This window comes from Gymnodraco acuticeps, unplaced genomic scaffold (assembly GCF_902827175.1).
Source record: "Gymnodraco acuticeps unplaced genomic scaffold, fGymAcu1.1, whole genome shotgun sequence".
NCBI classification, from domain to species: Eukaryota; Metazoa; Chordata; class Actinopteri; order Perciformes; family Bathydraconidae; genus Gymnodraco; species Gymnodraco acuticeps.
Window position 1 is genome coordinate 1221749 of NW_022990023.1, and position 16162 is coordinate 1237910.

The window sequence follows — 16162 nt, forward strand, 5'->3', positions numbered from 1 at the left end:
CCTGAGATCCATGCTGCTACCATGACAAAAAATATTCCGCCTCGCTAATGGTGGATTTAAAACCAAGAGATGACAGACATTGGGGGGAAAAACACTCTGACTTGTGGAGGGTAAAAATCATGTTTATTTCTGCAAGAGTACTGAAACATATAATCAAATAAATCTACACGCACACAAGACTCCAAACAGAACATGCTTAATATCAGTGGCACGCTGAAGGAAGTGAAGCCACAGCAGGGTCCCCCGCTGATACCAGCAGAGTCAAAGAAACATGTCTTCAAAGTACTCATCAAATTCCTCCTCCCTAGAAAGATTAAAAAAATGAAATCAGAGAAATGTTGGTGCCTTTCATGTACGCCGCTGAATAAACCTTTTCTGACAACATTGCTAATGTCAGGAGGGGTGTAACAGGAACCAGTAAAAGGTTTAGCAACTTCCTCACATTTGGGAACAGCTTTGTGTGGGGTATCTAAGTGGTCTACATACTGTGCTATATAGAGATCAGTAACGTATGTAGGCTAAGTGGTAAAGACTGTCTGTGATGGTTTTACTGCAGCTTACTGGGGGAGACTTAATATGAACAATCTGTTTAACCTCACCTTGATTTCTCCTCCACCGCAGGAGCAGGTCCTTTCCAGTGGTCGGCTTCTGATTGGCCCTCTGGCACATCCCCCGCTTCAGAGTCTGCAAGGTGAGATTCAGAGAGCTGTCAGTCAGAAATAAGGTTGAGCGATAACCCCTTGTTCATCAGTTTAAATGTCAGGATCCTCACTGTTAGCCTCTCACAACAGGAATCCATCTGATTGGCTCAGTTTACATCCATGTCTGTCCAAAGTGACATGACTGGTATTTTTATTCTATTGGACACCGATGCATCATTATTGTGGGGGAAACTTCTGTGTAGCAATGCAGGAGGAGTCACCGACTCAAAAGGAGACACAGGGAGAGCTGGAGCTTAGATGGCAAACACTGATGGGTTTATTTGGAGCTTCGGCCAGAGAATTCACAAAACAAGTCCAAGAGTCAGAGGTTCTGACATCACGGTCGAGTTGCCATGTCAATTCTGAAGAACTCTACCCCAGACCCATGTATTTAGCTAGTTCAGAGAGAATCATCAACACTGCATAACAAGATGGAATCATAACACCTCCATCAGCTGACGCCAACAGGCAGGAACAGGGAGACAAAACACAGAGCACAGCAGCCAAGCTTACAGGTGCGTGTGCTCAGTCAGGACAGTTTGAACTGATAAACTGGGTCAAAGTTATGGGCCTTGGAAAATATTTCCCCAACAATTATTAGCATATTAATTATTAATAAATGGGCAGTGACCTTGACACCCTAAATCTAACCAGTTCATCCTTAAAAACAAGTGGACGTTTGTGCCAAAAAAAAAAGAAATCAGATGTACTCAAATTTTCTTTGAGTTTCTAACTAAGCTTTGCATGTTTGTCATCACCTTTAAGAAACTAAACTCCAGCAGTGATTTATCCAATAAAACACTATATTGAAACCTTTCTTTAACAAATAAATCCCATCAGTGCATGCCTCCCTTTGAGTGTGGAAAGAAGCAGGAGATTAAACCGTTTTTAGACTAAAGTGAGCATTTTCCATTTAGAATGGCTGGAGTTTTAAAAATAGTATAAAACTAATATTATTTATGAATATGTATTTAAAACGGTTCAGAAACAGCTGCATAAAATAAAAAGGCATGCAAAAAAAAAACATTGGGGACTGCCAAACACAAATGACATGATGTTGTAACATGGTTCAAACTTCATCAGCTGTTTAAAATATGTAGAGAACGCCTATGAAAGAATGAAACAAACACGCCACTGCCCACCCATCAATCCTTCCAGGTTCTGGAATAAACAGAACAGGGACATGGGGGCAAAGACATACTTCATTTCCTGCTGCTCACAGTGAAGGGCAACATGACAAGGAAAAAGAAGAAGGCAAAAAAGTTGAGAGGAATAGGGAGAAAGACAGTTGAGAAATAGCAGACCTCCCTCGACCTAGATACCTGGGGGACTATATCAGAACATTTCCAATGTGTGAGGGGAGGTATTTGGAGAGGTGTGTGAGCGTAGGAGTCATGAAGGCTACCTTTGTCCGAGTACTGCGTCTCCTCTGAGCTGCTGGAGGAGGCTGTAGAAAAAGAGTTATATAATAAGATGGGTTTGACTCAAAAGGCAGTCGTTACAAAGTAATAATGTCAAGCACTAGAGAAAAATGATATCATTTCGGGGAAAAAACATAAACAGGGCTGCTCCCACAGGCTGTTCCCATCTGATGAGATTACTGCCTTTTTAATGGGACCGTTTATCTGGCTGGCAAAGAGGAGTCTTACCTCTGTGTCTCTTGTGTTTCTGCTTCTTGGAGTGTGAAGATGACCTCTTCCTCTTCTTCTTCTTCTGCTTCTTTTTCTGTGGTTGTTCCTGGTTCTCCTCCAATACCTTTTTGGGCTTCGCTTTCACCTCTTTTCTCCTACGCACAGAATTACGAAACAAACTCTTATTCCCAATATAAAGAAGCCAATTATACGAGTATTTGTAATACGCTTGAATGAATCTTCTCTAGCACTTCAAACAGATGAAGGCTTTTCATGCATTTTGTTAAGAAGTCTGCTGGAACACACACAAAGTAACTTTAAAAATCCTAACTTACTGTAAAAAGCCTTAGCCTGAAATAATTGACAGACTTTCCCAGATCACGGTCATCTTTGTACGGATTTCCATCTCTATCAACCTCAAAGCTACATATATAAAATATTTTATGTATAATCATTCTCTCTGGCTCATAAGGTCATTTAACAGACATCAATCATAGTTTTAATCCTCAACCCTGGCATGCTTCAAAATCATGTGTGCTGATTGTCCTTGGTGACCTCCCCTACTTCTATCAGACAAGTGCACACTCTCCACAATCTCTAAAATCACTCATCACGAACAAAAATGATCTATTTTCTTAATGTAAAAATATCCCGAAGGTACTCACTTGTGGTGGTAGTTGAGTTTGAAAGAGCATTCAGGGCATAGTCCTAGAATATAAAAAAAACATGGCATTATAAAGGTTTTCATTGCTTTTAATGTCATTTCATTATTATAACAGCAATTGTAAAAGGAGCTGTGAGTCTAAGTATTGCATTTCTTACACTAGTATTCCTCCGTTATAAGGTTACATAATCGAGATGTCATTATAAGTATTAGACACAAGTTATACTTTCAAATCATGTTAACCCCAAATCTAGTAGTATGTGTAAATTGAGGAAATGTTCTACAAAATACATTATAACAGTATTGTCTGCATAAAGGTGGATGCTTCTTCCATCATGTACATCTGGTCAATTATTTATATATAAACTTAAGAGGACCAAGGACAGAACCCTGTTGAACTCCTGTTTTGATTTTTAATTGTATTTTATGTTATTTCGGCATCGTAATGCTAGGTGTTTTGAGAAATGCATTCATTATTTAACATGTATTAACACAGTGCACCAAAATCCCTACAATTATAAGTAGTTCCTTAATAAATTCACAAGATTATGTTTCATCACACACAACAATTGGGACTGTCAAAACATTTGAATTATAACAAATTGGAAAATAAATTGTGTTCATGAGGAGAAAAGTGTCTGGATTTGACCTGTTGCGCTAGCTTGTTAAAAAGCCTGTCATTTTCCTGCTTGACTGAGTTCAAAGGGTCTGAAGGGTCTTCCAATTACGGTAACTATTCTAACAGGATTTTCTGCAGTATGATACCTGAAGGAGGATTATTATGAGCTGGGTCTTAGGATGGAAACCCCCACCAGGCAGCCACACACATGCACAGAGGCAGACACGCACACATAAACCCGCAAACACACACATTTGAAACTGCAAGCACACACACTCCTTAAGAAAGAATGAAGAGGGGAAATTAAAACATTGTGTGTTTTAGCTTACTCAGTTTGACCAATGCATTTTTCTTCTCGCCGTGTTCCACATAGGCAAAATTCACCTCCCAGCTTTTAAGACCTTCCTCTTTCTCGCAGCGTTTGTTTCCACACTGGAACTGACCTGGAAGAAAACAGAGCATATTATGATCTATATGAATACATACAAATAATTCAATTACATTTACATTCATGTGCTTTTTTTGGCCAGCTATCTAGTATCTAACAGCAATGTAAGATATACACATGAGAATACATTTCTTGTTTTTTGATAACCAATTTGTAAGAGGTTTAAAATAAAAAGTATTGTGTGTCAAGCATTACCATGTGAGAGAAAGCAAGACAGAAAAATCTCAACAGAATTATGCAAGTAAAACAGAACGGTAAAGCAAAAAAGGCAAATGTTTTATTTTAGGATAGAGAAATGCAGGCTATAAATCTCCAAAGGCTTAACATTCTGTCAGGCAACCTCCAAACCCTGCTGCTCTCCTTCACCCCACTCCGTCCTTCTTATCCCACTGCTCCTTCTCATCTCCATTTCTGTGGCTCACCTTATCCCCTCAGGCCTCCCTCCAGCCTCTGCACAGCCTGCCTATTATCCCTGGAGGAGCCTAAGGTGGCATTGATCTGGTCTTAGGGGTTCCCTGACATTGTAACAGAGGGAGTGAGTGCGTCAGAGCAGTCCATTCTTGGCACAGGGGTAAGAAATTCTCCCTGCTCTGAGGTAAAATGACGCCTTAACTCACCTGCCTAAGCTCGACACACTAACATCCAGGTGAAGTGAGGCATGTTGCGTCTGATTAGAGCCCTATGACGTCAGAACAAAAAGGCACTCCTGGCTCGAGTCCTGGGGAATTACCAAGTTGACTTTGTTTATTTGGGATGCCCTAACATTGTATTTGGTTATACAAAAATAAACTATTGAGATGATAGATAAGTAGGAATATTGAGCTGTATTTTTATGTATTGTTCTGGACCTAAAAACACAACATGCTTATCTTTGCAAGCCAGAAACATTTAATTGTATAGCTTTGACACCCCATGGTCCCTAAACTTTGAAACTCTGGTTTATTATCTGAATGATTCTACAGTAAATGGTGTAAGCCCCCAAAAATGTAATATTTTTTTTCTAGGTTTCACAGTTGTTAATTCTCTAACTATAGTGTGACCAACTGCATTAAACAATTAACACTTTTGGACCATTAAATCTCTGAACAACACGTCATTCTTAGGAAGCTTCTACATGTACGTATTTAAGCTATTTTTTAAATAACCTAAAACGTCATAAGTTCTAAGTGAATAGAAACTGCAAATGCCAGGGAAATCCCTTTTTAAATCCTTGGTGTTTAGTGGGTGTGACTTGGGATAAGGCAATTGTTTTCTACTCAGGGCCAGTGTGACGCCATGAGCAGTTTCCGGTGCCCGGAGACCTGATGGAATCCCGTCTTCACCATCATCAGTGACGTAAATCACAAAGGCATGACAGCCTAGTCTCTCCGTAAGCATGTGAATCACCTGGCTGCTGCATAGAAGCAGCTCAATGTCCAATATAAAAGAATGTGATACATTTGAAGGTTGCGGGGTGGAGAGTGTGAATGGGACCCTCAAGCTACTAAAACCAAAACCCTGACAGAGTGGACTCAATATAAATGTGTTTCTAGGCAGCTTCTTTGTCGAAATAAATGTTGAAAACTGAATATAATCAAGGTCAGGAAACTATTCACTTTTTTTTCTGATAGCCCCCTGGCCCCACTTTTCCCACATGAAGTCAAATGACTCCACTCTCACTGGTGCTCTTCTCAGAGGGCAGAACATAGTACCACATAGATCGTCACTGCACTACGTGATAGGCATTAGCCTGTTAGATGCCTATTTGTTGTTATTGGGAATCCTCTCACTTCAGGTGACACTCACATGCTCCATGAAAAGAGCTGGCAACAAACTGGCTGAGTAAACTCCTTAAGAAAGGAAACTACCATCCTCCTACGTCAATGCACGCTAATTCCACCAGATGGCTGCGTGATTAACATACTGAAGTCAATGGGGAAGGGACCTAAGCTAGTACTATCTCTCACTTTGTATTCACTGTTGACTAACTGTTAAAAGATCAATACAGTACATATTAGAAAACTGGGCTTTTAAGTTTTAATTCTGACCAAGCCAGGACAACACATGCCAAGTAGATTGCACACACTTGAGCCTATGCATATATATTTTTCTAATATAAATTAAATATTTTTAAATGACTTGTTTGACATTCATGATGCTTTTTGCATTGCTACTGTGCCTTAGATAAGAATATAAATACCACTTTCAGGTATGTGTGTTCAAGCTACCTCCAGATATTCGGTTAGCTTAGCTTAGCTTAGCATAAAGACTTGAGCCGAGGAAAACCACAGTAGGCTACTTCTCTTTTAAAAGTAATACCGGCTTACAATATTTTGTACCAAAATACTTATTAGTGTGACACACACATTCAATCCAGACTTGTCATCACCTCCTTTTAAGCCTAAGTACTTAGATAATACAAATGAAATATAATGAATTTAGTGAATAAGTGAGGTGCTGGTAGATGGATTTTGTTACCTTTAGACATGGCCAGGCTAGCCGTTTCCCCAAATGTCCAGTGTTTATGCTAGGCTAAGCTAACCGGCTAGTTGCAGCTTTATGGATAGCATACAGACAAAAGTATCAGTATATACTATCTCATTCAAATCTCAGCAAGAAAGAAAATAGCCATACTTCACACAATGTCAAACTAAAGCTATGCTAAAAAGGTACAAAAACAGTAGTTCATGTTAAGAGTTATGTGCTATGCTTTGTTTGGTTTGGCCCAAACGCCCACACCATGTGAAATAGTTAATAAGCTTTTGATAGCAGTACGGTTTTGCAGTCAACTCTGCTCACCACCCCCCACAAGGTCAAAAACATTCAATAAATTCTCAGCCTGTAGAAAAAAACTGAACAATCCACACTCACTGACCCCAGACAGACATATCTTCCAATATGGGGAAAGCAATATTAATTTTTCCAACAACACTGTCCCAACTCTGACTCTGGATTATATCTAGCCTTTTTTATGTATGTTTTTTCTATTAAAAAACACTTCAGACTGCTGACCTAAAACACTCTATTTTTCAACTTGTATTTACTCCACTGAATCCTGTTAACTAAGCAGACCGAGAGCATGACATACTGCTCAGATTATGTTTCATACTATATGTTTGCAAAGCCCTGCAATACACCCGTCTCCCTCTGTAGTACACTAAGAAATACTGATATTTATTAAACCGTATACTAGCTCACAGATACACACATTAAAGCGATAAAAACAGAAGCACTGGCAGTTTATAATCTGAAAGCTTTGCGGGCTGAGGTGTAATTAGCCATCACTGCTAACACAGTTACCTTTCCAAGGCCGATTTATTTAGTCTGGCACAACAGAACCTCCTCCTTAAATACAAATCTTGACTATATTGAAACCCAAGCCATGCTAAATCAAATGTTTTAAAGCATCCTGGACTATCTCACTTTAAATTAGGCATCAATTGTATTTGATTTTAAACGGGATACTAGGGTAAACTGATTACAATATGCAAACCCAACCATTTGTTAGCAGATGAAAATCAAACAGATAATTTAATTGCATTTATCTGCAGGCCAATCATTTCAATGTCACAGTGGAGGCTTAGGGTTGACTCACAACGGTAAATGTGACACAGATGAGTCAAACCTGATTCCTGTTGTGAGTGAGTGTGTGGTGGCATGCGTGTCAAAAACAATTTTAAAGACAGGAAACTTACATAAGCCAAGAACATAGTCAATTTACTTTGACAGGAGGCCCACCAAAAATAAGCATGGCCTCTATTACCATGACTACTGCTCAGAAGGGACACCAACAGGAAAACATGACTAAGAAACAAGTCTGCATACCTTCCACCCAACATGTACATCTGCTCCAATACATTTATCTCATTACAATTTTGGTTATACAAAATATACCTTACAGATTGACCTTTTTTTGAAACCTTGCGTTCTGATTTGCAAAACATGACAAAGAAATAGCATGGACTTTGATAATTAAACTAAAAGTATTTTTTAAAGGAGGTCACTTGTTTATCAGCTTTAAAAATGTTATATGCGGAATAAATCATGTGATGTTGCTAGACCTCAAGAAAACAAAATGCAATTAAGTTAAAAACAATAATAAACATAACTTTTGTTAGTTGACAAAAAAGCTCCACAGGGCTTCTTTACGATTGGTTTATAGGTGTTCTTTATAGCTTAAATACTTAATTCTCTTTCCCTTATACACAACTATTCATCATACATTTTTCAGGGCCATAAATGTTTCCGGACCAGACAAAGAGTAGATCTCATTTTTCAAGATGTCTGGAAACTTTAGGCCTCCTGGGGGAGGATAACATTTGATCCTGCTCTCATGTACTTGATTCAAGGACATAATCTTTCCCTTCTCTTTCTCCTTCACTGTTTGAAGAAAAAAACAATTTCAACCTCTAAAACTGCACCTTCCTTAGGCCCATATCACGCTGTGGTCATTAGAACAGAGGTTAGACCTCTTTGTCATCGACAGCGTTACCTAATACCAATATGACCCAACGTGCACAGAGGGCAGGATATGATAAGTGGATGATTTCCAAAAAAGGTGTCGAGTGTTAGAACGGAAGTGCATTGCCCCTTTACAACGAAACGGAAAGGAAATGTGTGTTTCTAATTTATCTGCAAGCAAAGGAGGAGTCTGCTCCGTTGACCAGTACTACACTTGAGCCTGGAATTTAATTGAACAATAAAGCTTTATTGGTAATGATAAATGTATTGTATTCAAGCGCCTACGTTTGAATTAGGCTCTTTACCCGCCGAAACGTGAATCATAGATTCCACGTTTAACACTTCTTCCACCTTAAACTTCCAACATTAACACTTTTCAATTTCAATTTGCACGAGCCTTTTCTCCACGACTGAACAAGGGCGTCCACTTTAGAAGATTAGATTGGTATTGATTTCACAGGAGAGTGTAGTGTCCCGTGCTCTAAATAGTGCTTAAGAAGTATTTCTGTGGGAATCATTAATGTAAACAAATCACAGACGTGACAGTTAAAGTGAATCGCCGCTGAACTGATCTAATCCCACTTCCTGTGTAGAGTATTGCTACAGGGTGTGAACTATCAAGAGACCAGGATTACACCGTCTTAATCTGGAACAATATATTGGCTTAGTCAGCTTTCTCAGACTGTGTATGTTTGCGAAGCTCCATTGACAAAACACTGAGAGCACGGCAGCCAAGGTTACAGGTGCGTGTGCTCAGTCAGGACAGTTTGAACTGATAAACTGGGTCAAAGTTATGGGCCTTGGAAAATATTTCCCCAACAATTATTAGCATATTAATTATTAATAAATGGGCAGTGACCTTGACACCCTAAATCTAACCAGTTCATCCTTAAAAACAAGTGGACGTTTGTGCCAAAAAAAAAAGAAATCAGATGTACTCAAATTTTATTTGAGTTTCTACACCACTATCAAGAGACCAGGATTACACCGTCTTAATATGGAACAATATATTGGCTTAGTCAGCTTTCTCAGACTGTGTATGTTTGCGAGACTCCATTGATGTATATACACAGGCAAATTATTCAAACGTAAAATGTGCTTGTGCCTCAAAACATATCAATGAGTTGCCGAGACAGGTTCACCCTCGGAGAGTTGCTGATATTGTCCCTGAAGGTAAACCTATCCATATCTGTCAGTGTCACACGGAGGAGCAGGAGACAGAGAAGTGTTGTACTAATCCTCCACAAGTAATCATCAACGGGCTGCCAAACAGTCAAAGTAGGCTTCCTCAGAAGTGCAGAGGTAAAATGAAGTTTCTCTTTGGGTGTGAGACATAAACAGCAAGCTAAAATGTTAAGTGTAACGGACCATTTGCGTGAATGAACACATATCGATACAGAATACTAGTGCCACAAAGAAAACTCAAGGGTCAAATAACGTATATTAAATATTTGTTAGGACATTTTGACAAATCAATAAATATGAAAGTAAAACAACCATATTTGTATAATCGTACATGTGGATAAAGTTGTGTTAGGAAGTTTCCACTGTGTATATGGCTCTGTAAATCTCTGTCGCCATCTAGTGGAGAGGGTCAGGAAGTGTTGTGTGGGCATGTTAGTAGGAGAAGCTTTGATGTGCCCAAAATCCATATTAAATACTGATGCCATACAGAATGTACTACATACTCACTGTCATAGTATACAGTGTAAGCAGTTAGCATACAAATAAAACATGATGAAGTGCATAAGCTTGATATTAAGATCATTTGGTTATGTCATACCTTTGCCGGAAACAACTTCCTCCTCAGTCCGCCAACGAAATCCAAACTGTTAAAAAAGAAAAACACAGCATAAATTAAAGTTACCCCCTTAAATTGAAATCTTAAATCAAAAATGTAAAAGCCGAATTTCAGGAAACTATTGATAACTCAGTCTTTTGAATAGTCATTAGCATTCAATAGCATTTGTTTTGATGTCAGGCAGGCTCTGAAAAGACTACATCAAAATTAATCTACAGTAATACAAAGTTATTGGCTCAAAGCAAACCTTATTTTTTAAAGCAATTCCACTGATTTAACACATTTCATGTAAATATTGCTGAAAATGATCTTTATGTATTCTGTGTTTAGTCGTTAGGATTCTGACTTCACATAAATCTCATAGCACATTGTGTGATTCATCTGCATGCTGTCACACTGCATTTACATACTTATCAACAATTCACTTGACTTGTGGACATGATGCTCTTCTCTCTGCATATGCAATAATCATACAAATATGAATAATGTGTGAGCGATTTCTGTAGCAAGTTTTGAGTGAACCGATGGTGTGAATATTCAGAGACTCTCTTCAACACTTTCAGACTGGAAATACATTTGAGCACAGGGTCGGTTTGCAGTAATGAAGCCATAAGTACACTGGCCCAGAGTTTAACATATTGTCCGTTTTTAAAATCCTGGACTCAAACCAGAATTGCCCAGTGGACACTAGAGACCGAGCCCGCTGCCAAATCACATCATACCCCTAACATTCATCTTAAAATGGCTCAGTGGTGGTGGACATCAGTGTTTGAGTTATGCAGTTTTAATCTTTGTTCAGGACACCACCAGTGGGACTATTACTCTGGATTTTGGAGCACAACCCAAAAATTGGTCTTGCCAAGTCCTGGTGGCGGTGTCTGGGATGGCTGAGGTGTCTGCACTATTCAATCCATTACTTTCCTATTATTCTCTGGGTGTGCTCAATTTAACCCTTTTTCTCAGCTGCCACCACCACACTTTACCCGGGAGGTTATTAAAAGCAGAATTTACTTTTCAAAACGGATGCCAGAGCAAGATTTTCTTTTTTGTTTTCCACAGGTATTTAACAACGACTGAAAAAGGTGTTTTACTAACAGGAGCCTGAGGTTTTAACAACGTGTAGAAAAGTCTGTTTTATCCCATCTAAATTGTTACTATAAATGTACATTAGTTGAACAGATTTACTCTTTTTCAAAAGCTATTGATTTTTGCTTTCTATATGCGATTGTGTGAATAAAATCCCAGATGATGTTAAATAAGCATTTTGCGGGGAGAAAATTCGATGTCATGCATATTCTTAACCTGGAAAACACTAAAAGCAGCATTTCAAAAACTATTAAGAAATTGAAGAACCCTGAATGAAGCACATCACATGTGATCATTTAGATCAGTGGTTCGCAACCTTTTTTCCCAAGAGCCCCCCCAAATGACTCCTGTTGGAAGTTGCGCCCCCCCCCCCCCCCCCACACACACACAAGGGGGGGGGGGGGGGGGGCGCAACAGCGGTAATTAAAGTTTCAAAGTCTCAAAATGCTACAACTACTGTCACAAACTGGATGAATGATGTATTTTGTTAAAGGAGGATGAAAGCGTAATTAAGGAGAACTATTGGAGTGACTTTGATGGTTATTGGACTCAGGATGAATTCATTTGGATTCCCGCTGTATGAAGAAATTAAAGGACGGCGCAAGTGGAAACAATTCACAAAGGGATTAAACTGTTTAAAACACATGCTCAAAGTAAGCCGGATTTTGCCGATGTGTTTATGTGGATTCAAAAGTCGTAAATAATCTACAAAATGGAGGAGACCGATCTGATCGGAGCAACTGTGACAAATAATCCAACTGAAACCGGCATGGACAATGACTATGTTTTAAAAATGCGCTTATCCAGACAAGCCCGGTTTGGACACTTTACGGGCAGAAGAAACATTTCTATTAAAGAAAAAATTATACATTTCTGTCTTTTTATGCCTTTAATACTAACTTGAATTTGTATTCAAATTAATTAATCAATTACTTTTTTTTTTGTATTGTAATGTAGAGACAAGGCTTTTAGTGACAATCATGTCAATTATATGTAAAAAAAAATCTAAATATGATATTTGGCCTCAAATCATCTGAGGCCTGGCGCCCCCCCCCTGCGATCTTTGGGCGCCCCCCAGGTTGGGAACCACTGATTGAGATAATGTCTACATGACTCAGACACAACACAAAACACTACAATATCATTTACTTTCTTGTCTGAAACGGGCTGCTTAATTCATGTTTTACTGATGTGACGACAAAATGTCGAGCTGCTGTATTCCTAATGGTCACTTGTCGTCAGTACTGCAAGTGCTGTCACATTGTTTGAGATGAACTAAACTCCTACTGCTGCTGTACTTCTGCTCACACTGGGTATTAGTTCAATCAATAGCTCATTTCATCCCACCTTGTTTTCCTTGTATCTGCTTAAGTCAGCTATGCAGTATTCTTTAAACAGCTTGTCGTAATACTTCCTGGCAAGTTCTTTTTCCCTGGAAAGAAGAAGTACAAGACAAACTCAATATCTAAAAGCATATCGAATATCAAAACAGCCTTTATAAGAAGTTTTTTTATGAATGATCACCATGTCATGTCTTCCTCGTCCTCATCCTTCCAGAGGAAGCGATGATTCTCCCGCAGCACATCGTGATCTGTTTTGTCTTGGGCTCTGTGAGAGAAATAAAAGATTCAAAGAGAAGGCAGATCAAAGAGTTTTTTTTTAATTTAACACTGCCTTTTGGTTGAAAACAATGCACAACCAATGATCTGTTGCTGTTCACATATTCCTAGCCTAGAGTGACAGCTGGGCGACTGATAGTGAAGCATGACTGTGAGACACATTACTTACGCCGTGCGCTTGAAGTCGGCCATCTGTCCTCCATAATAAAGTATGTAGTCACCAACAAACTTCTTATGTCGCTCAAACTGGAGACATCTGCTTAAGGTCATTCTCTCTTTGAATGCTAACATTTTTATACAATAAGAAGGGAAAACAAAGTGTCTCACATTCCTTCGTTTTAAATAAAGAAAACTATGTACTTGAACAACATGAAAGTAACACATTTAATGCTATCATTTCACACAAACTATGAATTATACACTTAAAAAGGATACAGCATTCAATGATATCAGGTGGGCTCTTCTGTTTCTGGCTTCCTCTCTGAAAAACAGAATGAACCAGATGACATATTTTGTTAACTTGATCAAAGAGCGGACTATAACTTTTAAATATAACTATATTAGGAAGCTGGCTAAAACAAATGCAGAGCTGTTGTCTGCAACGACCAAGTATAAACAAGCCTTTGAGGAGCCTAAAGTGAAACAGAGATCAAAGAGAGAACAATCACAGGGAACTATTATAACACAAGGGAATTCATATCCTTTTATTTATTTCTACATTTTGTTTTACATTTTCAATCACTTCCCTTATCAGGAGTTACATTTAATTTTGGGAGAATTATTCAAAATGAAAAACGTAACTATCACAGACCCTTTGGTATTACATTTGAAATATAGTTTAGGTGCATACCATTTCTCTTGATCATCTTCAAGATATGTCTACACCTTGATGGAGTTCACCTGTGGTAAGTCCATTTGCTCAAACCTGTCTATATAAGGTCTCACAGCTAACAATGCACATCAGAGCAAAAGGTTATGACATAGAAGGAATGGCCTGCAGAGCTTAGAGAAGAAAGGCTTGTGTTGAGGCACAGATCTGGGGAAAAGAGGTCAAATATTTCTGCCTCTGAAGAAACACTGCAACACTCCACCGAGCTGGGCTTCATGGCAGAGTGGACAGACGGAAGCCTCTCTTCAGAGAAAACCTTAGACCGTGAGAAACAAGATTCTCTGGTTTGATGAAACCAAGATTGAACTGCTTAGCCTCAATTCCAAGCGTCATGCCTTGAAGAAGCCAGGCACCATTTATAACCTGAGCAATGCCCGTCGAACGGAGAAGCATGGTGGTCATAGCCTTGTGCTTTGGGGGGGTTTATCACACTAATTCTGGCTTCCCTCCACTGGCTTCCTGTCCATTTTAGAGTTCATTTTAAGATGTTATTGTTTGTTTTTAAATCGCTTAATGGGCTGGCCCCTCAGTACATCTCCGACCTCCTAAAGGTGTACACCCCCTCAAGGGCTTTGAGGTCGGCCGATCAGCTGCTGCTAGTAGTCCCTAAAACCAAGAAAAGGACCAGGGGAGACCGAGCCTTCTCAGTGGTAGCCCCCAGGCTCTGGAACGACCTGCCCCCCCATGTCAAATTGTCGCCCACCCTCCAAACTTGTAAGTCCCGCCTAAAGACCCACCTCTTTTCGAGTCAATTTGAGCTATGTTTTATCGATTTGTATGCTTTTATTGTCTGTCCATAGCCTTTGTGTACCTTGTATTAATTCTTATGTGTGCCCTTTATCTTTTCTTATGTGTGCCCTTTATCTTTTCTTATGTGTGCCCTTTATCTTTTCTTATGTGTGCCTTTTATCTTTTCTTATGTGTGCCTTGTATCCATTATTGTAATATTATACTTTATTATAATGTTATGTTTGCTGTGAAGCACTTTGGTAAACCCTCTGTTTTTAATATGTGGTATAGACATTGTTTTTTTGACTTCTCATTGCAAGGTTTAGACGGATGGAAAAGTGTGAACAGGGGGGGGGGTCTAAATGCTTATTATTTCACTTCAATTTCACAGTACCTGTCCACTTCATGTGTGTGTACACTCCGGTGAGCCTTCTGGGAGTGCCGAACTTTCTGGAATGGCTTCTGTAAGATTTCATCCTCTCGTTTCCTGACAAAGCAACCAAAAGAAGCTTTAGTTAGTGGATGTTGTTGTCTTTCCTACACCAGACAAAATGCAAGCTAGAAGTAGTAGAATAAACATAGTATATTCGTCTATGAAGGACTAATGTTTCCCAGTTAAACACAGTTCAGGCAAGCAACACTTAGATGAATTGAAGTATATATTCCTGACCCTATATATGGATGTAATCTTACCTTTTAATGCCTCTTTCCGAGGACTCCCCCTGTCCATCATCGTCACTGAAGTCGGAGTCATAGCCGCCCCCTCCGTGCACCTGAGGAAACACAGGAACTCATGTATCCGCTTTAAAATACCACAAAGAAAAAGAAGATCCGTAATGTGCCATGTGTTATTTAGTACTTGATGATTTAGGGTCCTGCTGCCTCTGTAGTCACTTCACACAGGAATCATCATGAGAGGTAAGGTTTGGCACTAGTCATTGCACTCAATTCGCAGCTAAAGTGAAGTACAATCTTGCTATATGCTTAGAGATGTAACTAGCAAAGTATTTAGTAGAAATGTGCAGGGAACATTAATAGAGTAACCCCTGTGTGCAACTGGCTAACTCATCTGTAGGCTAATGTAGCATGCTAACTGGCTAACAACAAACACGAAACGCTATCTTCCCCAAACATGTTTGCGTTAAAAACGGATATTCAGCTTTATAAGATAAGTTACCTTCACAAGACTTTCCATGAGTTTCCTTGCTTTAGTCTACAGGAAATGTTTGCTAATGTTTACAAAATAAAACGTTTGTCGCTATATGATGACGTGGAACAGTGAATCGCAATGTGATGACGTAAGGTGCAACTTCATGCATTATTCTGAAAGGAGATTAAAAACAAGTATCTGCCAGTCTCCGTTTCTTTTTCAATATGAATGCAGGAGTCATTGGGGACACTTTGTGATTTCAGAATGAGATGCAGAAAACGGAATCCCTTTAAATCTCTGGGTAGAATACATTATGGATCTAGGTTACTGTATCGTAGGTCTTTTTGTTTGTTTTCCTAACTGGGATTATTTCACATTTTTCTTT

At 39.1% G+C, this 16162-nt stretch overlaps 1 protein-coding gene across 1 annotated transcript; it reads right to left on the minus strand.

Annotated features, from left to right (window-relative positions):
• Window positions 1–101: 101 nt before the first annotated feature.
• fra10ac1 (FRA10A associated CGG repeat 1) lies at window positions 102–15918 on the minus strand. Its single transcript, XM_034214846.1, has 14 exons — window positions 15805–15918; window positions 15321–15400; window positions 15022–15114; window positions 13445–13490; window positions 13179–13255; window positions 12915–12998; window positions 12738–12822; window positions 10287–10332; window positions 3945–4058; window positions 2998–3040; window positions 2351–2487; window positions 2107–2148; window positions 600–684; window positions 102–304 (listed from the first exon to the last, which is right to left on the minus strand). Exons 1-14 carry the CDS (start codon window positions 15820–15822, stop codon window positions 262–264), a joined length of 993 nt encoding a protein of 330 aa, XP_034070737.1. The 5' UTR covers window positions 15823–15918; the 3' UTR covers window positions 102–261.
• Window positions 15919–16162: the final 244 nt, after the last annotated feature.

Excerpts from the sequence above, each read along its gene's own strand:
- fra10ac1 (XM_034214846.1), bottom strand. Across the intron at positions 4,059-10,286 it reads GGAAGTTGTTTCCGGCAAAG|GTCAGTTCCAGTGTGGAAAC; the intron begins GTATGACATAAC and ends GTTTTCTTCCAG. Across the intron at positions 2,149-2,350 it reads GAAACACAAGAGACACAGAG|CCTCCTCCAGCAGCTCAGAG; the intron begins GTAAGACTCCTC and ends CTTTTTCTACAG.